Here is a 25,293-nt window from a genome sequence, read left to right as displayed (position 1 = left end):
TCCAAAAGTTATTTTCTGTCATAAGAGATGGTACCAGCAACATTATGTACAGAAAAAGTAAAAAAATAAGTTACAAACAATGCAAGAAAAAATGAACAAAAAAACACATTTGTTTAGGAGCATGTAAAACTTCAGCCATCTTCTCCGGCGCATGATACAATCGCCATCCTCGACTTTCGTCTGCAGTCGCTTGCCTCATCCTTACCACTCAAGTAAGACCATTAACATTTTATATTCATCCAATGTTTGCTATATTTTTGGATGACGTGATGATGTTGTCGCTGCTCATGAATGTGATGTTCGTGCCCCAGTGGATTCTGCTGAGGGGCGGCTCATAATAATGGTTGGAACTGAGTTTTTGGAATGACATCAGACACATGGAAACCTTTTCACTAATTCCGCTCGAGCCATTACCGCGAGACCATCCTCCCCAATTAAGGTGCCACAAAACCCCTGTGGTTGGTCCATATAAACTGGATGCAACCCGTACAGACAGTCCATGAAGCGGTGTATGTGAACGTGAGTAGATTACTTTGAAAACAACGGTCGGATGTAGTTGGACGTTGTTCCCAGTTCTTATTATACCTCAGTGATCCAGGTAGCGTTGCTGCCGTGAATCCGAAAATATTTTAAACATCTAACCAGAAGTTTTTTTCGGGCAGCATAGAAGCTGGCAGCATTACCGCCACCTCGCGTGCTGGAGGACTTTGATGTGTAGACCACGAAAAACATTGTAAATCATATAGCGCAGGGGAGGCCTAGTCTTTAATACACATATACTTTTTAGGCCTACACAAATGTCTTGATGGTTTGTACACTTTGCACACTGTCAGTGTTAATTGTCTGCGTTCTGACTGGAACAACCTTACCTAAATAGGCATAAACACACCCACAAACAGGCATATTAACTGATATTATATTCAAATTGGGCCTTGACCTTACCTGTGTTTGTCATGATACAATTAATATTGTATTTCAACACATTTGTGAAAGTCCCCAGTAAGCAGATTTAGATCACTTTCTCTACAGCTGAGGGAGGTTTGTGTACGGCTCTGTATCACTGTGTGAACGGAGTAGCTTCATGCATCTCCTGCATCTTCAGGTTGAACTCCACTGATGGTCAGAGTGAAATCAATATCATATCCAGTGCCATGATATCGACCAGATGTTAAACCACCGTCAAAGTTGATGATGAATTTAGGAGCTTCTCCAGGTTTCTGATGGTACCAGGCTAAATCATTGTCAATGGCACTACTAGCTTTACAGCTGATCGTGGCAGACTCTCCAGACTGTGCCATGGCAACTGCAGGAGTCTGGGTCAATAAAATGTCACCTGCTTAGCCTGGAAGAGATAAAACAATATGAATTTGCAGTCTTTGATTTACATTAAACCTAAATAATTGTTTGAAATAGTATACTGATATTAAAATCGATAGCTTTAAGGTTAAGTACTGAAGTAATTCCAAATTTACCATTTGTGTACAATGCAAGGACCATGATAGTTACGGAGATAAAAGTCATTTTTGTCTTATGTTGTGTTGCTTCTGTAAAGCACACGTTTAACTCACAGGACTATAAACACTTTAAGACCACTGAAGAATGTGCTGTCAATGCAAATTGTCTTCATATGACACCTGTGATATGAATGCTGTTGACAAATCATCAGTGAGATTACCAGAATTTTTGTGTGGTTTATTTATTCATAAAAAGTCAATACTGCCCCATATTGTAAGACAGACACTAATATAAAAACATTGTCTATATATATTTTTGTTCACTTTCGAGTTACAGTATTTCCCAACCCTTGTAAATACATCTGGCCCCTATTGGCTCCTAACGTCATACACAGAAAAATGTACTTTGTTAAGTAACCTTGTGTGTGCCTGATCAAAACCTTACAAAGAGCAACAAGTGAGTGATTTGTCACGAGTTGTACTTTCATCCTCCTCCATGTTGTCTGACTCGTATATGCAACCACTCTCAACGAGCAGCTTTTGTTGTCTCTCTCTCTCTCTCTCTCTCTCCCCCGCTCGCACACACACACACACACACACACACACACACACACACACACACACACACACACACACACACACACACACACACAATGTGACTGAGTGACAGTGGACTGGTACACAATACTGTCCTTGTGCCGTACACAAAAGGTCAGATGAATCAAAACATATGAATCACAGACAGCTGTCTCTCCTCTCAGGCTCTCAGACTCACTTCTAATCCACATCACAGCCAAATATCCTCTTCATTTTCTTGGATACTACACTGGATATTGATTCTCACTCCATTTGATAACATTTATGATAAATATTTAGCTGGAAATGTTAGCGAAACGGCACAGAGACGTTTTGTGAGATGACGGCATGATGCTTGAAGAGGCTCAGGGCAGGTTATGAATGGATAGGGGACTACAACTCTTAAAAAAAAATGTTTTGTCCCCATTTAGATAGAACACAAATATCAAACAAGTAAGAATTTCTAAAATGTGTGCGTGCGGGTGAGTGTATGAATGATAGTGACAGACAGTAGTTCCCATCGGCGGCCCTTGCAACACTAGTCCGCCGGACCCTGGTCTATAGTATTTACATGTCATCATGACAAGTCCTCTGTCTGAAGAAAGAAACATTGGATTTCAAGTCTTCCTTGTTAACTTCTCAAGTTCCATATGAAGAGCAAAGTGAGTAAAAATCCATATTTTTATGTATGATATTATTATCAGATTTTCCTGAATATTTAAAAAAAAATTTTTTTAGAACGTTTCTAGAATTAACTTGAGGGTTGATGAGAAAGTGAAGTCATATACAGATTCAGAAAAGAAAGCCATGTACGGAGGGGCTGGGAAAGGAAAATCTTCCCTTTCTGATGTGCTTCCTCTGTCAGATTCGAACGACCACGTGTGTCCTCCTATTTCTATTCACAAGTCTTGAAGTATGCTCAGGAGGATTTGGGAATCCTGTCACAGATGATGTGAGCAGGCTGATCTTATTGGTAAGAACTTCGACATCTAACCTGAACTGTACTATACAAAACTAGTCTGGGGATAGTTTATAGTTTATTTAATCATAAAAACTACTTTAAATCTCTTCTTTTGATACAGAAAATGGGCCAAACTGGGCAAAAAATAAATGACCAAATAATCCTAATTTATTTTTACAGAAACACAATATTCCAAAGGATTATAACATTTCTATACATTATATTCCCAAAGAGAGGGTGAGTAGAATTTCTCAAAAACAAAACATCATGCAGAAACTTTTTTCACAAGAGAAGTTGCGCTGGGTGGTCTTAAACTTTGGCAGCATTTTTGTTGATGAACATTTTAGTTTTATTTGGAATCTGTAGAATGGAATTATATGTAACCAAGTCGGTTTTCTCCCTTTTCTTACTTCAGACTGGTGTGTGCTGCGTTCTATTGAATATCTATCCACTGGAACAAAGCCTTAGGGAACTGGCCCGGGTGTTTGGTGCCATTTCTTCCAACAAAAATAATATTATGATCTTCATCACCATGCTGCAAAATCTACGTTTCCAATTTGATCATGAGGAGCTGGTAATGCCTGTCAGTTCTGCCAGTAGATCCAGTTACTGTAGATCCAGTTACTGTAGACCCAGTTTATTGACTGTATTAAGTGGTGCAACCATCCTGATGTTTACTTTGTTTGTCTGTACTTCCAGGAGGCAACAATGCAAGTCTTTAAATGCCACTATAAGGCGGTCAAATGGCCGTCTGGGCAGTATTTTGACTATATCAGAGACATTTTGAATTCTGCAGCTCAGGGAGAAGGAGGATTCCGCTGTGTGCCTCCACCCTGCCCTGCCCCTACTACACCAGGTAAGAAACACGCCCCAACACACAGTATCAATTTAGCCCCAACATACAGCATTCATTCAGCCCCAACATACAACATTCATAAGTCTCTTCCTCACAGAGTGTGTTGTTGTCTCTCTCAGGAAGTGAAGCACAGGACCATGAACAGACTCTGTCAAGGGGGAGTCTGCTGTCCCTGCTTCCGATCCCAGTCACAGCCTGCGTGTTCCTCATTGTGTGGGTGGTAAGACAGTGTCTGGTCCAGAAGACCTACAGGGTATGCAGACTCTTGTTCCAGCCCAGCACTACTACTACGTACCTATATCAACACTAATACTAATCATCAAATGTGTTAGGACTCACAAACAAACTAACATGGTCCAAGCACACCAAGACAGGCATGAAGAGGGCACGACAAAACCTATTCCCCCTCAGGAGACTGAAAAGATTTAGCATGGGTCCTCAGATCCTCAAAAGGTTCTACAGCTGCACCAGTTGCCATACCACTGCCTGGTATGGCAACTGCTCGGCCTCCGACCGCAAGGCACTACAGAGGGTAATGCGAACGGCCCAATATATCACTGGGGACCAAGCTTCCTGCCATCCAGGACATCTATACCAGGCGGTGTCAGAGAAAGCCCCTAAAAATTGTCAAAGACTCCAGCCACCCTAGTCACAGACTGTTCTCTCTGCTACCACACGGCAAGTGGTACCGGAGCGGCAAGTCTAGGTCCAAGAGGCTTCTAAACAGCTTCTACCCCCGAGCCATAAGACTTCTGAACACCTAATCAAATGCCTACCCAGACTATTTGCATTGCCCCCCCACCTATTTTACACCGTTACTACTCTGTTGTTATCATCTATGCATAGTCACTTTAATAACTCTACCTACATGTACATATTACCTCAACTAACCGGTGCCCCCACACATTGACTCTGTACCGGTACCCCCCATATATAGTCTCGCTATTGTTATTTTACTGCTGCTCTTTAATTATTTGTTGCTTTTATTTCTTATTCTTATCTGTATTTTTTTAAGCGCATTGTTGGTTAGGGACTCGTAAGTAAGCATTTCGCTGTAAGATCTACACCTGTTGTATTTGGCGCATGTGACTAATACGATTTGATTTGATACTTGGCTAGGATAAAAACCTGCACACTGGCTCTCCAGGACTAGGACTGAAGAGCACTGGTGTATGGTTTTAGATGCTTCAACATGATACTCTGTTCCACAGATTAAATCTAGAAGAGGAGGCTCCCCAGAGAGTAACCCAGAGAGAGGCCATAGAAGGCTGTCCACTAATGTGGAACGGACCATAAACATCCTTATTAAACCAGTCACCAGTACAACTGACACACCAATAATGGGGGAAGCCTGATCATCACTGAGGGAGCAGATGAAGCCAACATCAAGAACTGCATAGAGAGCAGAAAGCTCCCACTCTGAACAGGTGTCACTCTGAACAGGTGTCACTCTGAACTGGTGACACTCTGAACTAGTATCACTGATTCTTCTTGGGTGATATCCCTGAGAGAACGGAGCTGAAATCTCTTATTTAGTATCTTTGACATATCGGAGCTGATATCTCTAAAATATATGGGCTGATATAGGGGTCTCACTGAAACAAGGGACAATGTGATAAGACATTAATCAACTGCTTACTCGAACTATATCATTTGGTCTGTCATATATTTTGACACAACACCATGTTTCACAGCTTCCTACCTTGTCTATCTCTGTCTAATCAGAGATTTTGACATGTCAACATATCAGAGACATTCTTCACCGAGACTGGACTTTGTTGTGGCCGAAATATCTATTGCTGCTGTGTGGCCACAGAGTGTGTGCTGTCTCACTGATGATGTGACTCAAAGAGGAGGTGTGTGTGCGACTACAGTATGACAGTTTAACTGCAAGGTGTGTGTGTGTGTGTGTGTGTGTGTGTGTGTGTGTGTGTGTGTGTGTGTGTGTGTGTGTGTGTGTGTGTGTGTGTGTGTGTGTGTGTGTGTGTGTGTGTGTGTGTGTGTGTGTGTGTGTGTGTGTGTGTGTGTGTGTGTGTGTGTGTGTGTGTGTGTGTGTGTGTGTGTGTGTTACCCTGCTCTGGATGATCTCATTGAGGGCCATAAGAGGGGCTTGTTCTCGCCACAAAAGAAAAGAGCCGTAGGCTGAAGGAAATAGCAGTTCCATGCTGACCGACAGAGACAGATCCATATGAATCAAAAACCGTTTGATCCTCAATCCCCAGACAGCAGGAAATCAGGATTATCTGCCATCTCCTCTCAGGCTGCACTATCACATGCATTATGAAGCCTTCTCACTGGGCACAGACGTCAATTCAACGTCTATACCACGTTGGTTGAATTTAATTTGATTGAAATGACGTGGAAACAACTTTGATTCTACCAGTGTGTGCCCAGTGGGTTAGGACTAACTGATTTCAAGCATAAATTATGGCTGCTTTTTAACTCTCCTCTAGTGGTCAGATACAGTTTCTATACTTGATTCCCTCAGAACCTGCAGTTGGTCTCAGCTGTAGCAGGACAGTCACTGTGCAGTCTGGGAGTTTTTTTTGTACAACTCTGTATCACTGTGTGAACACCTAGACACTTTGTGTATATAGTGTAGTGTAGATTGTGTGTAGCATAGATAGTGTATGCAGTGTAGTGTAGATAGTTTAATGTGTATGTAGTGTAGATAGTGTATGTAGTGTACAGTACATGTGGTGTCTCATGTTTGAGTCCAGCTTCATTCACAGTCTCATTCACAGATCTCACGGTCAGTAATCTGCTCATGAAAATAGTTAATATAATGCTAGAATATTGCATTCATTTAAATCAGACATTTGGTTGAGGTCCATATGAGGACTTGTTTTGGGGGGCTGAAGTGATTGTAACTTTGAAGTAATGTTGAGGTCATAACACCTTTTGTTTAACTTCTGTAGCTCTAGCTTTGCTTATGGACATAATGTGTTTCAAAACTTCAAATGATTTTTATATACACTTAAAGACCATGACAAATACTATAAGTCATAACCATGATGATGATGATGATGATGATGGTCATGTGATCTGAATGATTGCTTTCTAACCATATTGGAACATGTAACAGTTGACTTCCTCTAGTGACCAGTGTTCCATGTCACTGTCTCTTCCCTCTCAGACACTGCAATCTGACTGAGGGAGGTTTTTGTACAGCTCTTTATCACTGTGTAAACACATTGGGATTGTGGTAACTCTGACAGTAGTAATCTCCTGCATCTTCAGCCTGGACTCCACTGATGGTCAGAGTGAAGTCACTCCCAGATCCACTGCCACTGAATCTAGATGGAGTTCCAGATTGAACGGTGCTTGTATAGTAAATAAGGAGTTTAGGAGCTCCTCCAGGTTTATTTTGGTACCAGGCTAGATAGTTATTGTTATACACATTACAGGGCTGGTCTGTAGACTGAGGATGTATCAGTGTTAGATTTGATGTGTTCTGTTTTATTACTATTAGATACTGTAGGAATGTTTGCTTTGATGCTTTAATGGATGAAAATAAAGATTTCCCTTTTGGACAAAGATTCTTGTTGTTTTCGTCAATAATTACATTTTAGTCTTAAATGTTGAATGAAATAGAAATAGATTCATAAAACCTATCAGACCTAAATGTCATTGCTTCGTTATTTAGGTTTTCACTTGAAATTAGATTGTCATCAAACTGTAGTTCATAGTAACACAAGATACAACGATGTTTACAGATTAACAGAAGAACTATCCACTTGTAGCAGATGGTACGTTTTATTCATATTTTCGGAATGTTTATGACCTGCTTGACTTCTAGACTTATAAAGACAGTAATCTAACATGTTATTGCTATCTTGGACTCTCACCAATGTGATCATGCCTGCATTTAACTCAAATAAATAATGTTGTTCACAAAATATTACAAGTATCACAGCTTCAACATAGTCATAGAGTATTCTCTACCTCTATCCCCCTGGGGACAGAGTGACCATCTGGTGACAGTGCTGCTCTATTCTGGGACAAGCAGAAACACCCAGCCCTGTCTATGTAAATCTCAGTTTCACTCCCACAGTTCCCAGTCTAGTTTCAATTTCACTGCCTGGACTGGGCCAGATGTGAGTGGGTGAACTGGTTTTACTGACACATTGTGTGTCATTCCATGTCTGAAATGTTCTGTAGGAATAAATCTTTATTTTATTTTATTGTGTTATACTTCTACTGCAGTACTATCACTCCCTATTGTATTGTGCTAGTACTTCAGCACTTTCAGTCCATATTGTATTTTACTAGCACTTCAGTACTATCAGTCCCTATTGTATTTTACTAGCACTTCAGTACTATCAGTCCATATTGTATTTTACTAGTACTTCAGTACTATCAGTCCATATTGTATTTTACTAGCACTTCAGTACTATCAGTCCCTATTGTATTTTACTAGCACTTCAGTACTATCAGTCCCTATTGTATTATGCTAGTACTTCAGCACTATCAGTCCATATTGTATTTTACTAGTACTTCAGTACTATCAGTCCCTATTGTATTATACTAGTACTTCAGAACTATAAGGGTGGTACTGAGAGTGCTCTGTGTGTGAAGGTGCTCACTCTTGTGTGAAGGAGGTTTTATTCACCAGAATTAATCACTGTGTTGGACTTTTGAAAGCGGTGCAAAATTGGTCCTGAAAAGTAAGTAAATTGTTAACCTCTTCACCAGAGTAAGTCAATTGTTATCATCTTCTCCAGAAGAAAGACTTTTAGGCTATATCTTTTTAGAGATATATGTAGACACATTGGTAGATTTTTAGAGAGTGGTGTCACTGAAGTTAGAGAATTGTTCACATATTTGTCAATAAAACCATATCTATTGTAATTATAAAAATAGCACATTTTGATATACAGTAGTGCGTCAGCTTATTTTTCTGTCAAGATGTAGAAATGACTATTTATATAATATAAGAAACACTTTGTTTTTGTATTCATAGTAGATGTTAACACTGACATACTTTAAAGGTGAACGTCATCTAAAGTTTCGAGTAGTATTTTGAGGTCATTTTGGCTTGTGTCTCAGAGTAGATTTGACAAAATTGATATGGAGTTTTACACTGTGAATATTAAACCTGATTCTTAAATCTGAATATGTGATATCTGTTTACTACATGTCTTTGTAGATTCAGGGATTTCCCCGACACATTAAGCCTAGTCCTGGACTAAAAAGCAACCTCAATGTATAATCTCCATTGAAACAGATTTTTAGTCCCGGACAAGGCTTCATCTGTGTCTGGTAAACCTACTTTTAGTGTTTTGTTGCTCTTGGTATGCTAAACTGTAGAGCATGAATGTTACATACATTTGTTTGATGGATGATGGATTTGTTTGTCAACAAAATATTTTCAGTTTCTTTTAGCCTATATCTTCATAGATGAAGTGTTTTGTTGTTGTCAGTTGTTCTCAGTACTGTAGCTTGTTGTTTATCATGTGTGTATTGCCTCCCCTCCCTCTCTTCTCCTAATGTTATATAGTAGTAGTAGTAGCTGACTCTCTCCTCTCAACTCCTCTCCAAATACAATCCATTATACAGTAGTAGTACTAGCTGACCCTCCTCTCTCATCTCTCCTCTTCTCCAGCTGGTCCCTCTGGTAGGTCCAGTGTCTCTGTTCCCTCCGTCCTCTGAGCAGCTCTCTTGGGGCTCGGCCACACTGGACTGCCTGCTGAGTGGCTACTCCCCCCAGGAGGCGATGGTGAGCTGGGTGTGAGCTGGGAGGTGGACAGGGCGGAGGTGAAGGAGGGGGTCCTGACCACCACAGAAGAAGAGAAGGGTGGTCGCTACAGCCGTAGCAGCACCCTGACCCTGAGCAAGGCACGCTGGGACGAGGGAGAGATGTACACCTGCAGGGTCGACCATGACGACACCAGTTATTCGGCTGCCTTCCGGAGAAGTCATTGTAGTGTCTGGAGACTGGAGAGGCAATTGTAGGGGGCAAGAGAGTCCCCACATGGTGCTAGTTCTGGAAACAATGTTTTAGAGTTGAATGTTATAGTATAATAGTGAATAATATCAGTAGTGCTATGTGATAAATGAACTATTTTGAGATTAAGTTGTTCATGTCTGTCACGTTCTGACCTTTATTTCCTGTGTTTTGTATTCAGTTAGTATGGTCAGGGCGTGAGTTGGGTGGGCAGTCTATGTTTGTTTTTCTAGGTTTTGGGAATTTCTATGTTTCGGCCTAGTATGGTTCTCAATCAGAGGCAGGTGTCATTGGTTGTCTCTGATTGAGAATCATACTTAGGTAGCCTGGGTTTCACTGTGTGTTGGTGGGTGATTGTTCCTGTCTCTGTCTTTGCACCAGATAGGACTGTTTTGAGTTTTCACATTTCTTGTTTTTTTGTAGTCAGTTGTTCATGTGTACCTTAACGTATTAAAAAGAACCATGGACAATTACCACGCCGCGTATTGGTCCTCTGATCCGTTTCGCCTCTCCTCTTCGGAAGAAGAGGAGGAAATTCATTACAATGTCATCTAGTTCAAATAAAGCTTTTTTTATTTAGAAAATACCACAAATAATTACTATAAGCATGATTCCAGTGATCACTATCTCATGAATATGCAGCACATTTCATAGTAATTTGCATCAATCAGCTTCTTTTATAATTTCAGCATTGAAGCAAATATCTACTCATGTTTTAAACAGAATGAAAACGGCATCCTATCCAACAAAGACTACAATCATTTCTACTACTGAATGATCCTGTTATACTGTAGCTCCAATACCAGTGATGATAATTAGTGACATTTGATAATAAACCTTTGAGATCTGCTGTCAGAACTCACACTGCTAAACAGTTACTGTCATAACATATATACTCAGCAAAAAAGAAATGTCCCTTTTTTAGGACCCTGTCTTTCAAAGATAATTCGTAAAAATCCAAGTAACTTCACAGATCTTCATTGCTATGGGTTTAAACACTGTTTCCCATGCTTGTTCAATGAACCATGAACAACTAATGAACATGCACCTGTGGAACGGTCATTAAGCATGTCCTGTCTATGCAAACAGACTGTCCTGATCCCCCAGGGAAACTGTAGTTGAAGAGATCTGTGTGATTAGCAGCAATTAATTAAGGTTGAGGTTCATCATGGTCATGGTCTTCATTGGTCAACAAGCCTCATCTGGGCTCAATGAAAGGCTGGGAAGGTGCTGAAGGGTTGGCAGGAGAGACATTTTAACTTGATGGAACCACAGGACATTTTCGGGAGTTATAATCATGTTTATCTCAATAAATATGGTTGAATCTTAGCTTGAAATTCACTAACTGACTGACATACCCTACAGAGGCTGGGTTATTTATTCTGAAATTATGTGAGACATTACTATTGCATATAGATGGAGTCCATTCAACTTATTGTGTGACATGTTATGAAAACGTTTGTTGGCCATAGCAACAGGGAAGTAATATTTATGTAGTCTGGACCTGTGAGTGTTATCAGTTCAGGAATGCTTTAGCATGAGGGTGAAAGAGTTGACATAATGTCAGCATCACTGACATATTTAGCTCAGTGTATTTTAGTTCAGTCAGTGTTCCATGTCACTGTCTCTTCCTCCTCAGCACCTGCAGTAGGTCCCAGCTGTATCAGTACAGTCAGTGTACAGTCTGACTGAGGGAGGTTTTTGTACGACTCTGTATCACTGTGTGAACACATTACTACTGTGGAAACTCTGACAGTAGTAATCTCCTGCATCTTCAGCCTGGACTCCACTGATGGTCAGAGTGAAGTCACTATGAGTTCCACTGCCACTGAATGTAGATGGAGTCCCAGACTGAAGGGTTTTAGCATAGTAAATAAGGAGTTTAGGAGCTCCTCCAGCTTTCTGTTGATACCAGGCTAGGCGGGGATAAGTGCCTCCTGCGCCATGCACATTACTGCTGGTTTTACAGTTCAGAGAGACTGACTGTCCTGGGAGAACAGCTCTCACAGCAGGAGTCTGAGTCACAGTGTACTGTCCTCTAGATTCTGAAACAAAGAGAAAACTAGTAATTATACATCACCAGGAATAAATAAAACAATATCAACAACTGTCCAGTTAACTCACTGTTTACTTTTCAGTATACAAACATACTGTAGAACTTTCTTTTTTTTGTTTTACCCTTGATGTTGAATGCAAGTGTGCAAATGAGGATGGTAAAAAATGTCATGGTTGTTGTGAGTTCTGTTGTCATGAAGGACAGCTCTCAGTCGTTAAGTGTTAAACTCACAGGGCTATAAACACTCCCAGAGCACTGAAGCATGTGTGTGCTGCCAATGCAAAGTGTTTTATGTAAATAATATTCCTGTTAAGGCCCCACATTCAGAACTGTTAAACATGTAACTATTTACAGATTATACAGACACAGACTATTTTCTAATGTTGTAAATACCTTACACAGTAAATCAATGATCCAAGGTGAAAATGTAATTATCTTCGTTCTTCAGTAGATTATACTCCTAACCCAGGACTATCAATCCCTATTGTATTATACGAGTACTTCAGTACAATCAGTCCCTATTGTATTATACTGGTACTTCAGTACAATCAATCCCTATTGTATTATACTAGTACTTCAGTACTATCAGTCCCTATTGTATTATACTAGTACTTCAGTATTATCAGTCCCTATTGTATTATACTAGTTTTTCAGTACTAGGGTGGTACTGAGAGTGCTCTGGGAGTGAAGATGCTCACTCTTATGTGAAGGACTTGAATTAATCTTTGTGGTACTGTCACGACTTCTAACGAAGTCGGTTCCTCTCCTTGTTACGGCGGTGTTCGGCGGTTGACGTCACCGGTCTTCTAGCCATTGCCGATCCATTTTTTATGTTCCATTTGTTTTGTCTTGTTTTCACACTCACCTGGTTTCAATACCCTAATTACATGGTGTATATTTTCCATCTGTTTCCCCCATGTCCTTGTCGGGAACTGTTTATTGTAAGTTCTTGTGTTACTGGTGCGCTTCGGGTTTTGTACCGATGTGTTTGTTGTTTTGTATGCCGTTAGTATTATTTCTGAAACTGCTCCGGCTGTTCACCAAGTTCTGCTGTCCTGCGTTTGACTTCCCTGCCACCAGTTACCCACCCCTTACAGGTACACTTTTGGAAGTGCCATAAAACTGGTGCTGAAAAATAAGTATATTTGTATATTCTCTCATATAAAAATGTAATCTTAGAATATCTGACAGGTACATTACATTCTAAAGCAGATCAGTTTTACATAGTGTGGGAACCTTATTTAAATGACCTAGAACCTGATATATCAGCAGTTATGCTGCAAGGATTTACTTAATAGTGGTTGTTTACTTGTCTCAGTATTACACTGTACGTTCCATGTGTTGGACCTAGTTCCATCATATTATTTTATCTTTGTTACTGTATCACTAATTATGGGAGAAAATTGTGAAATTCCCCCCAAAATGTAATCTATTGAACAACATGGGATGTTATCATCTTCTCCAGAGGAAAGACTTTCAGGCTAAATCTTTTTAGACATTTCTGTGGACAGTTTGGTAGATTGGTAGAGGACAGAGTCACCGAAGTGAGAGAATACCACCAAGCTTATGTAGCAATAATAAACAATACACCTCTAAGATCTGCTCTCAGAACTCACACTGCTAAACAGTTGCTTTCCATAACAAATATATTTATCATGTTTAATTCCTAACATGATTTTATTAAATCAGATGTTTTCACAATGGGTTTCAACAATGTGTGGTCTACACTTCTTCATTATATTTCTCCCTGTCTTCTCTACCTCCAAACCCCTGGCAACAGAGTGAACATCTGGTGACAGTGCTGCTCTATTCTGGGACAAGCAGAAACACCCAGCCCTGTCTATGTAAATCTCAGTTTCACTCCCACAGTTCCCAGTCTAGTTTCAATTTCACTGCCTGGACTGGGCCAGATGTGAGTGGGTGAACTAGTTTTACTGAAACATTGTGTTTCATTCCATGTCTGAAATGTTCTGTAGGAATAAATCTTTATTTTATTTTATTGTGTTATACTTCTACTGCAGTACTATCACTCCCTATTGTATTGTGCTAGTACTTCAGCACTTTCAGTCCATATTGTATTTTACTAGTACTTCAGTACTATCAGTCCCTATTGTATTTTACTAGCACTTCAGTACTATCAGTCTCTATTGTATTTTACTAGCACTTCAGTACTATCAGTCCCTATTGTATTATGCTAGTACTTCAGCACTATCAGTCCATATTGTATTTTACTAGTACTTCAGTACTATCAGTCCCTATTGTATTATACTAGTACTTCAGAACTATAAGGGTGGTACTGAGAGTGCTCTGTGTGTGAAGGTGCTCACTCTTGTGTGAAGGAGGTTTTCTTCACCAGAATTAATCACTGTGTTGGACTTTTGAAAGCGGTGCAAAATTGGTCCTGAAAAGTAAGTAAATTGTTATCCTCTTCACCAGAGTAAGTCAATTGTTATCATCTTCTCCAGAAGAAATACTTTTAGGCTATATCTTTTTAGAGATATATGTAGACACATTGGTAGATTTTTAGAGGGTGGTGTCACTGAAGTTAGAGAATTGTTCACATATTTGTCAATAAAACCATATCTATTGTAATTATAAAAATAGCACATTTTGATATACAGTAGTGCGTCAGCTTATTTTTCTGTCAAGATGTAGAAATGACTATTTATATAATATAAGAAACACTTTGTTTTGTATTCATAGTAGATGTTAACACTGACATACTTTAAAGGTGAACGTCATCTAAAGTTTCGAGTAGTATTTTGAGGTCATTTTGGCTTGTGTCTCAGAGTAGATTTGACAAAATTGATATGGAGTTTTACACTGTGAATATTAAACCTGATTCTTAAATCTGAATATGTGATATCTGTTTACTACATGTCTTTGTAGATTCAGGGATTTCCCCGACACATTAAGCCTAGTCCTGGACTAAAAAGCAACCTCAATGTATAATCTCCATTGAAACAGATTTTTAGTCCCGGACAAGGCTTCATCTGTGTCTGGTAAACCTACTTTTAGTGTTTTGTTGCTCTTGGTATGCTAAACTATAGAGCATGAATGTTACATACATTTGTTTGATGGATGATGGATTTGTTTGTCAACAAAATATGTTCAGAGTTTCTTTTAGCCTATATCTTCATAGATGAAGTGTTTTGTTGTTGTCAGTTGTTCTCAGTACTGTAGCTTGTTGTTTATCATGTGTGTATTGCCTCCCCTCCCTCTCTTCTCCTAATGTTATATAGTAGTAGTAGTAGCTGACTCTCTCCTCTCAACTCCTCTCCAAATACAATCCATTATACAGTAGTAGTACTAGCTGACCCTCCTCTCTCATCTCTCCTCTTCTCCAGCTGGTCCCTCTGGTAGGTCCAGTGTCTCTGTTCCCTCCGTCCTCTGAGCAGCTCTCTTGGGGCTCGGCCACACTGGACTGCCTGCTGAGTGGCTACTCCCCCCAGGAGGCGATGGTGAGCTGGGGGTGAGCTGGGAGGTGGACAGGGCGGAGGTGAAGGAGGGGGTCCTGACCACCACAGAAGAAGAGAAGGGTGGTCGCTACAGCCGTAGCAGCACCCTGACCCTGAGCAAGGCACGCTGGGAAGAGGGAGAGATGTACACCTGCAGGGTCGACCATGACGACACCAGTTATTCGGCTGCCTTCCGGAGAAGTCATTGTAGTGTCTGGAGACTGGAGAGGCAATTGTAGGGGGCAAGAGAGTCCCCACATGGTGCTAGTTCTGGAAACAATGTTTTAGAGTTGAATGTTATAGTATAATAGTGAATAATATCAGTAGTGCTATGTGATAAATGAACTATTTTGAGATTAAGTTGTTCATGTCATCTAGTTCAAATAAAGCTTTTTTTATTTAGAAAATACCCCAAATAATTACTATAAGCATGATTCCAGTGATCACTATATCATGAATATGCAGCACATTTCATAGTAATTTGCATCAATCAGCTTCTTTTATAATTTCAGCATTGAAGCAAATATCTACTCATGTTTTAAACAGAATGAAAACGGCATCCTATCCAACAAAGACTACAATCATTTCTACTACTGAATGATCCTGTTATACTGTAGCTCCAATACCAGTGATGATAATTAGTGACATTTGATAATAAACCTTTGAGATCTGCTGTCAGAACTCACACTGCTAAACAGTTACTGTCATAACATATATACTCAGCAAAAAAAGAAATGTCCCTTTTTTAGGACCCTGTCTTTCAAAGATGATTCGTAAAAATCCAAGTAACTTCACAGATCTTCATTGCTATGGGTTTAAACACTGTTTCCCATGCTTGTTCAATGAACCATGAACAACTAATGAACATGCACCTGTGGAACGGTCATTAAGCATGTCCTGTCTATGCAAACAGACTGTCCTGATCCCCCAGGGAAACTGTAGTTGAAGAGATCTGTGTGATTAGCAGCAATTAATTAAGGTTTAGGTTCATCATGGTCATGGTCTTCATTGGTCAACAAGCCTCATCTGGGCTCAATGAAAGGCTGGGAAGGTGCTGAAGGGTTGGCAGGAGAGACATTTTAACTTGATGGAACCACAGGACATTTTTGGGAGTTATAATCATGTTTATCTCAATAAATATGTTTGAATCTTAGCTTGAAATTCACTAACTGACTGACATACTCTACAGAGGCTGGGTTATTTATTCTGAAATTATGTGAGACATTACTATTGCATATAGATGGAGTCCATTCAACTTATTGTGTGACATGTTATGAAAACGTTTGTTGGCCATAGCAACAGGGAAGTAATATTTATGTAGTCTGGACCTGTGAGTGTTATCAGTTCAGGAATGCTTTAGCATGAGGGTGAAAGAGTTGACATAATGTCAGCATCACTGACATATTTAGCTCAGTGTATTTTAGTTCAGTCAGTGTTCCATGTCTCTGTCTCTTCCTCCTCAGCACCTGCAGTAGGTCCCAGCTGTATCAGTACAGTCAGTGTACAGTCTGACTGAGGGAGGTTTTTGTACGGCTCTGTATCACTGTGTGAACAGATGTTTACTATTGGGGATGTGTAAACTCTGACAGTAATAATCTCCTGCATCTTCAGCCTGGACTCCACTGATGGTCAGAGTGAAGTCACTCCCAGATCCACTGCCACTGAATCTAGATGGAGTCCCAGATTGAACGGTGCTTGTATAGTAAATGAGGAGTTTAGGAGCTCCTCCAGGTTTATGTTGGTACCAGTCTAGATATTTATTTCCATGCACATTACTGCTGGTTTTACAGTTCAGAGAGACTGACTGTCCTGGGACAACAGCTTTCACAGCAGGAGTCTGAGTCACAGTGTACTGTCCTCTGGATTCTGAAAAATATAATAAAAACACAATTATTAAAAACATAATAAATAGTTCTGAATATACATAACGCCATATATATGATTCTTTCATATAGCTTGAATGATATTTTCAATAATATGAAGAACAAAAAAATTGTAACCTTGAAAGCAGAGGGAAAGTGTCCAGATGAAGATGGCGAAAAAAGTCATGGTTGTTGTGGGTTCTGTTGTCATGAAGGACAGCTCTCAGTCATGAAGTGTTAAACTCACAGGGCTATAAACACTCCCAAGAGCACTGAAGCATGCGCTGCCAATGCAAAGTGTCCTCTATGCAAACAGATCAGCTAGATGCTGGGATCTGTGAAGAGAGAGGGCAGCAGATACATTTTAGTAATTTAGCAGACACTCTTCTTCAGAGCAATTTACAGTAGTGAGTGCATACAATTCCCATACTGGTCCCCCATGGGATCAAACCCACAAACATTGAATTGGAAGCACCATGCACTATCAACTGAGAAACACGGGATCAGTTAACTTCTTTCTACATAGACAATCCTGGAACCAGAGGGTGGCTATTTAGGGTTCAGGGGATATTTAGACTTGAGGGTCTTTGTACTCTGGTTTATAGAGTTTATTACTATGTTATAACATCAGTAAATATGCTTGAAATGCACTATTCAGCAGGGGGACATGACTGGTGTATCTTTTCTGAAATTATGTGAGACATTATCACACACATAATTATGCAGCCCATTCATTATATTGCACATTATTGCGTATAATGCTATGTTTGCATTGGAGTTTTCAAAGCAGATGTGGAATAATAAATTATGAAATGGGTGAATGTTGCAGGATCTAGGGGAAAATGATCAAGGTGGTTATGATTTTCTGTAGATAATATAATTCCTAGACATTTTTAAATGTCAGAATCGTGTGTATAGGTGGCAGTGAAGTCAGGCACACGAGAATCAAACTGAATGTAATGGAGTTATTTAATAACAATAAACAAAACATAACTCCAACACTAAATGTAACAAATAAAACAAAGTGGGTACGAGGACCCGTCGCGCACCAATACAAAACAACACAACACTGAAATAACAATCTCTGCCAAAGACATGAGGGGAAACAGAGGGTTAAATACACACAGGTAATGAATGGGATTGAAACCAGGTGTGTAGGAAGACAAGACAAAACCTATGGAATATGAAAAGTGGATCAATGATGGCTGGAAGACCGGTGACGTCGACCCGAACAAGCCCGAACGCCCGAACAAGCAGAGGCTTCGACTTCGGCGGAAGTCGTGACAATAAGAATGTACGTGCCGCCACTGATTGGTTGACACTTCAGGAATGCTTTGGTGACAATATATGGGTTACCACTTCAGGAATGCTTTGGTGACAGTATATGGGTTACCGCTTCAGGAAAGCTTTGGTGACAATATATGGGTTACCGCTTCAGGAAAGCTTTGGTGACCGTATATGGGTTACCGCTTCAGGAAAGCTTTGGTGACAGTATATGGGTTACCGCTTCAGGAAAGCTTTGGTGACAGTATATGGGTTACCGCTTCAGGAAAGCTTTGGTGACAATATATGGGTTACCACTTCAGGAATGCTTTGGTGACAGTATATGGGTTACCGCTTCAGGAAAGCTTTGGTGACAATATATGGGTTACCACTTCAGGAATGCTTTGGTGACAATATATGGGTTACCACTTCAGGAAAGCTTTGGTGACAATATATGGGTTACCACTTCAGGAATGCTTTGGTGACAGTATATGGGTTACCACGTCAGGAATGCTTTGGTGACAGTATATGGGTTACCACGTCAGGAATGCTTTGGTGACAGTATATGGGTTACCACGTCAGGAATGCTTTGGTGACAGTATATGGGTTACCACGTCAGGAATGCTTTGGTGACAGTATATGAGTTGACAGATTTTAAGATGCACTAATATATTTAGCTCAATGTATTTTAGTTCAGTCAGTGTTCCAGGTCACTGTCTCTTCCTCACCACCTGCTGTCATACCCAACTCGCGCAGTTACTGTGAAATCTAAGGGAGAATTCTACACGTTTCTATAGCACTGTGTGAACACATGTTCATCATTGTGAAGGTGTAAACTCTGACAGTAGTAATCTCCTGCATTTTCAGTCTGGACTGATGGTCAGAGTGAAGTCACTCCCAGATCCACTGCCACTGAATCTAGATGGTATCCCAGAGTTAAGAGCACTATTGAAATATGTAAGGAGTCTAGGAGTTTCTCCATTTCTGTTGATATCAGGCCAACCTCTGTCTTTGTCTGTAAATGTTTACAGCACTGCTGGTCTTACAGCTGAGACTGACTGAGTAACCCACCGAAACAGTTTTCACTGCAGGAGACACAGTTATCTGGACTCTGAAACAGAGATGTATAATCATTAGCATTATTAATTTGTCCAGTACTGTATAAAATAATAACTTTATTTTCTCAGGGTAATTTTCTGTAAACGATATAACATTGAAAGCAGAGGGCAAGTGTCTAGATAAAGATGGTGATAAAAGTCATGGTTGTTGTGGGTACTGTTGTCATGAAGGACAGCTATCAGTCATGAAGTGTTAAACTCACAGGGCTATAAACACGCCCAGCACTGAAGCATGTGCTGCCAATGCAAAGTGTCCTCTCTATGCAAACATACCTTCAAGATCCTAGAGGGACACTGGGTGCGTCTACACAGACAGACCAAATCTGATCTTTTTCCCATTCCTTTGTCTCTTGACCAATCACATCAGATCTTTTGACATCAGAGCTGATTGAATTGGTCAGACGACCAACTAGTGAAAAAAAGATCTGAATTGGGCTGTGCAGACCAATTGGCTGGAGTGTTTATGGACATATTCAATCTCTCCCTTTCCCAGTCTGCTGTCCCCACTTGCTTGAAGATGGCCACCATTGTTCCTGTAACCAAGAAAGCAAAGGTAACTGAACTAAATGACTATTGCCCCAATAGATCCATAGACGATGCAATCACCATCGCACTGCACACTGCCCGATCCCATCTGGACAAGAGGAATACCTATGTAAGAATGCTGTTCATTGACTATAGCTCAGCCTTCAACACCATAGTACTTAGAACATTCAGAACATGATTCAGAACATGATGCTGATCTTTGTCCCCATGTGCAGTTGCAAACTGTAGTCTGGCTTTTTTATGGCGGTTTTGGAGCAGTGGCTTCTTTCTTGCTGAGCGGCCTTTCAGGTTATGTCGATATAGGACTCGTTTTTACTGTGGGTATAGATACCTGTTTCCTCCAGCATCTTCACAAGGTGTTTTGCTGTTGTTCTGGGATTGATTTGAACTTTTCGCCCCAAAGTACGTTTATCTCTAGGAGACAGAAAGCGTCTCCTTCCTGAGCGGGATGACGGCTGCGTGGTGCCATGGTGTTTATACTTGCGCACTATTGTTTGTACAGATGAACGTCGTACCTTCAGGCATTTGGAAATTGCTCCCAAGGATGAACCAGACTTGTGGAGGTCTACAATTTATTTTCTGAGATCTTGAGCTGATTTCTTTTGATTTTCCCATGATGTCAAGTAAAGAGGCACTGAGTTTGAAGGTAGGCCTTGAAATACATCCACAGGTACACCTCCAAGCAGAGGGCCAGTGTCCAGATGAAGGTGGTGATAAAAGTCATGGTTGTTGTGGGTTGTCATGAAGGACAGCTCTCAGTCATGAAGTGTTCAACTGACAGGGCTATAAACACTCGTATAGCACCTGGTCAGATGCATTAGCAAATGAGTGCTTCAACTCTATTTCAGTGTCAATGTAGGCTCCCATCATTAGAATATATTTTGTCCTGCATGAGCTTGCTTTAATAATAACAGTAATTAGGTGGGTGCTTATATTTGTCCTATTTCAAACACATGTATTATACACTCCACTACTGTGGTTAGGGCCAGCATCTGGCATTATTAACGACGACCCTGGAGCAATTAGGGCTAAGTGCCTAATTGCCACATTGACAGATGTTTCATTGTGTCGGCCTGGGGATTTGAACTAACAACCTTTTGGTTACTAGGCCAATGCTCTATCCGCTAGCTACTTGCCACCCCAATAATATCATTAAACAGTAACTGTTTACTCAGATCAGTAATGTACCTTTTATGACACACCATCATTATATTGTTATTCTGATGATGATCAGATATAATGAACTGTCTGTTCACTCATGCTCGGTCTCTGATGGAAGTTCCTCTAATCAGTTAGTGAACACTTCTCTAAACTAAAGCTGGTAGGATTCCTCTGGTAGTGTTGTCTGTCCTCTGTGACTTTACCTCCACTGTTACATCTGAGATCAACATGTTTAATAAAGGATTATACAACATGGATCACTATCACTACTGCTGCTGCTGTTGTCTTTCATATGGACAATATGGAGGAATACTAGCAACACTGATCTAATGCTGGACTGTTCCTCCAGACTAGGAGAACCTGATACACAGAGGAAGGAAGAAATACTAATATCTGGATTTAAGATACAATTCATTTGTATTATCTAGAAACAGCTAATATGAAGTGTTTGTTCTACCTGGAAGATGTTAAAGTGTATCTGTGTTGATGATGATTCTGTATGAGTGATCTTCACTGTAACAGCTGCAGTAACACAACACAGAGAGGTTTTTGTACCAGCAGTAATAGTGATTGTATCACTGTGGTGGACTTTTGGAAGCGGCACCAGACTTGACGTTGGAAGTAAGTAAACAACTAAATTAACTGTTTTGTTCGCCTTTTGATCTTGTGAGTCAATTTCTCTATCAATTTAGCCTTGATATTGAGGATATTTTTTAAATACTTTTTTTAGAAGCAGAAAAGCTTAAATGATACGAGTTATTAGTCTACATTTGAGATTAGTTGTATGAACAAACATACTTCACCTATTAGGGACTGTCAAAGAAAAAGTAGGTTTTGCTAAATGTAAGGGAAAACAAAACAAAAAACTATTTATTTAAAATGAAGAAGATAAAATAGTATTTGGCAAGTCTTCATACCATAGTAGAGTTAATGATTTGAACCACAGTCTAAAGACATTCAGCTTGCCAAACGTGCATGAAGTTTTTGTACCAGCTGTAATAGGGATTGTATCACTGTGGTACAGTTTTGGTAGCGGCACCAGACTTGATGTTGGAAGTAAGTAACAAGCTCTTGATATTTCTTTCTGGTTACACTTATTAAGTATATTATTCTTCAACTCTGTCTCTATAAAAATATTGAGATTTTAGATTTTTTTTTAAAAATCTATCCATTGCTTTGACTGAGACTTCTTTCAACAGTTTATTGAATCAAAATGTTAAATTGTAGGCATTTATTTCTAATTCTTATTTGTATGATTGCAGAATATAACTCTTAATTCTGGTATAATAACTATTTCACAGTATTGGATATAGTAGTCATTATTGTTGTATTGAGTTCATGGTTACCTTCACTGTTAGTGTGAATACAAAGCTATGTTTGTAACAGACTTCATGATCTACCATATATTTTATAAAAATGTATTTACACTCCAAGTCTGCAAATACTATGAATATGAGTAGGCTACTCTGATCAGATCCATTCCTAAACAATATCTGTCACTATGACTAGTATCTCTAGTTATTTAACCAATTTATACTTGTTCAGTTCATAAATCTGCTTTGTACCATGTTACTTTAGTGTTTTCTACACATACTTTAAACAATCTAACTTATATATTCATATTTAGAAGGCATTTCCAATTAACAGTGGGTTAACTGCCTGTTCAGGTGCAGAATGACAGATTTGTAACTTGTCAGCTTGGGGGTTTGAACTTGCAACCTTCCAGTTACTAGTCCAATGCTCTAACCACTAGGCTACCCTGCCATAGTTCCTTAATTGATGTATTCTGTTTGTTCCAGGTAACAGTGCCCCCACCCTCACCATCCTGCCCCCCTCTAGTGAGGAGCTGTCCAGTACAACAACAGCCACACTGACGTGTCTGGCCAACAAGGGCTTCCCTTCAGACTGGACCATGAGCTGGAAAGTGGATGGGACCAGCAAAAAGCAGGAGGCCAGTCCCAGGGTTCTGGAGAAGGACGGCCTGTACAGCTGGAGCAGCACCCTGACTCTCACTGCCCAGGAGTGGACCAAGGCAGGAGAGGTGACCTGTGAAGCCCAGCAGAAATCCCAGACTCCAGTCACCAAGACCCTGAGGAAGGCTGACTGTTCTGGATAGGACCCACCAGTCACAAACCCCTATGGAGCGAGGCTGCTGATTCCTATGCTTCGACTCTGTTCTGAGATCAGATGTTCTCTGTCTTATTGATCCCTGACATGTAGACCAAAAGGGGGCTTTGCTTGAGTTTATGTGTCAATCCTCTCTGTAGACTGAGGTTGTATCAGTGTTAGATTTGATGTGTTCTGTTTTATTACTATTAGATACTGTAGGAATGTTTGCTTTGATGCTTTAATTAATGGATGAAAATAAAGATTTCCCTTTTGGACAAAGATTCTTGTTGTTGTCGTCAATAATTACATTTTAGTCTTAAATGTTGAATGAAATAGAAATAGATTCATAAAACCTATCAGACCTAAATGTCATTGCTTCGTTATTTAGGTTTTCACTTGAAATTAGATCGTCATCAAAATGTAGTTCATAGTAACACAAGATACAACGATGTTTACAGATTAACAGAAGAACTATCCACTTGTAGCAGATGGTATGTTTTATTCATATTTTCGGAATGTTTATGACCTGCTTGACTTCTAGACTTATAAAGACAGTAATCTAACATGTTATTGCTATCTTGGACTCTCACCAATGTGATCATGCCTGCATTTAACTCAAATAAATAATAATGTTGTTCACAAAATATTACAAGTATCACAGCTTCAACATAGTCATAGAGTCTTCTCTACCTCTATCCCCCTGGGGACAGAGTGACCATCTGGTGACAGTGCTGCTCTATTCTGGGACAAACAGAAACACCCAGCCCTGTCTATGTAAATCTCAGTTTCACTCCCACAGTTCCCAGTCTAGTTTCAATTTCACTGCCTGGACTGGGCCAGATGTGAGTGGGTGAACTAGTTTTACTGTAACATCTATGGTGGACTAAAGGAACGGGACTTTCTTACACTGAATAAACCAGCATGTAATAGATGACATATCAGATGGGTATTACTAAAGACGGGTATTGACAGTTACTGACGTGTCTAATGTCTGAGCTCCACATATGTTTACTTTCATACAGGGGAAGTGGGGGCGGAAATGTTTCTCATTTTAATTTGCAAATGTTTTGACCTCTGTAACTCGGTGGGGATACTTTTTATGTTTACACTTAGGCGTCATGACAATATAGCAATAATCATCTGTAATTTAATCAGGATGATGATGATGATGACAGAGAACATTGTATCTGAATGATAATCATATTGTCACATGCCAGAGATGACCTCCTCTACTGATCAGTGTTCCTTGTCACAATCTCTGCCCGCTTAGCACCTGCGGTACGTCCCAGCTGTAGCAGTAGTCACTGTGCAGTCTGACCGAGGGAAGTTTTTGTACAGCTCTTTATCACTGTGTGAACACATTGGGATTGTGGTAACTCTGACAGTAGTAATCTCCTGCATGTTCAGCCTGGACTCTACTGATGGTCAGTGTGACGTCACTCCCTAACCCACTGCCACTGAATCTAGATGGAGTCCCAGACTGATGAGTTTAGGAGTTCCTCCAGCTTTTTGTTGATACCAGGCTAGGTTAGTAACTCCCCAAATACAGGTGTGCCAAGCTTGTAGCATCACACACAAGAAGACTCAAGGCTGTAATCACTTCCAAAAGTGCTTCAACAAATATCTGAGTAAAGGGTCTGAACACTTACGCAGGTGTGATATTTCAGTTTTTTAATTTATAAATTAGCAAAAATGTAATTGTCATTATGAGGTATTGTGCGTAGATCGATGAAAAAAACAACATTTAATACATTTTAGAATAAGTCAAGGGGTCTGAATACTTTATGAAGGCACTGTACATAGAAAATGGTTAGCGCTAGGTTTAGAGTTAATAGATAGTTAGTTGAAATGTTACTAATAGTCTGTAGAGAACACTTTACTTGGATAGTCCGGATATTCCATCTGTAAATATTCTACAGATGGTCA

At 40.0% G+C, this 25,293-nt stretch overlaps 1 protein-coding gene, 1 long non-coding RNA gene and 2 gene segments (V, D, J or C); 3 read left to right on the top strand and 1 right to left on the bottom strand.

Moving 5' to 3' along the window:
• Positions 1 to 2,986: 2,986 nt before the first annotated feature.
• On the top strand, positions 2,987 to 5,708 carry LOC118365893 (uncharacterized). The gene is made up of 4 exons (XM_052491624.1): positions 2,987 to 3,565; positions 3,691 to 3,847; positions 3,967 to 4,100; positions 5,059 to 5,708. Exons 1-4 carry the CDS (start codon positions 3,326 to 3,328, stop codon positions 5,200 to 5,202), a joined length of 675 nt encoding a protein of 224 aa, XP_052347584.1. The 5' UTR covers positions 2,987 to 3,325; the 3' UTR covers positions 5,203 to 5,708.
• A 2,231-nt stretch (positions 5,709 to 7,939) lies between these two features.
• LOC118383207 (uncharacterized) lies at positions 7,940 to 16,461 on the top strand. Of its 2 annotated transcripts, none has more exons than XR_008089138.1 (2): positions 7,940 to 8,514; positions 15,198 to 16,461. It is a non-coding gene; the product is annotated as an uncharacterized LOC118383207 (long non-coding RNA). The 2 variants fall into 2 exon arrangements; XR_008089137.1 differs by lacking the exon at positions 7,940 to 8,514 and adding an exon at positions 13,758 to 14,258.
• LOC118366355 (immunoglobulin kappa variable 4-1-like) lies at positions 10,118 to 17,625 on the bottom strand. The segment is given in 2 exon segments: positions 10,118 to 11,839; positions 17,309 to 17,625. Coding segments are annotated over 2 exon segments (402 nt in total).
• A 746-nt stretch (positions 17,626 to 18,371) lies between these two features.
• On the top strand, positions 18,372 to 23,648 carry LOC118365986 (Ig kappa-b4 chain C region-like). The segment is given in 3 exon segments: positions 18,372 to 18,464; positions 21,762 to 21,879; positions 23,058 to 23,648. Coding segments are annotated over 3 exon segments (528 nt in total).
• Positions 23,649 to 25,293: the final 1,645 nt, after the last annotated feature.

Source organism: Oncorhynchus keta, chromosome 33 (genome assembly GCF_023373465.1).
Source record: "Oncorhynchus keta strain PuntledgeMale-10-30-2019 chromosome 33, Oket_V2, whole genome shotgun sequence".
In the NCBI taxonomy this organism is placed as follows: Eukaryota; Metazoa; Chordata; class Actinopteri; order Salmoniformes; family Salmonidae; genus Oncorhynchus; species Oncorhynchus keta.
Note: the sequence above shows the minus strand (reverse complement) of the source record. Positions and strands in the feature narration are given on the sequence as shown.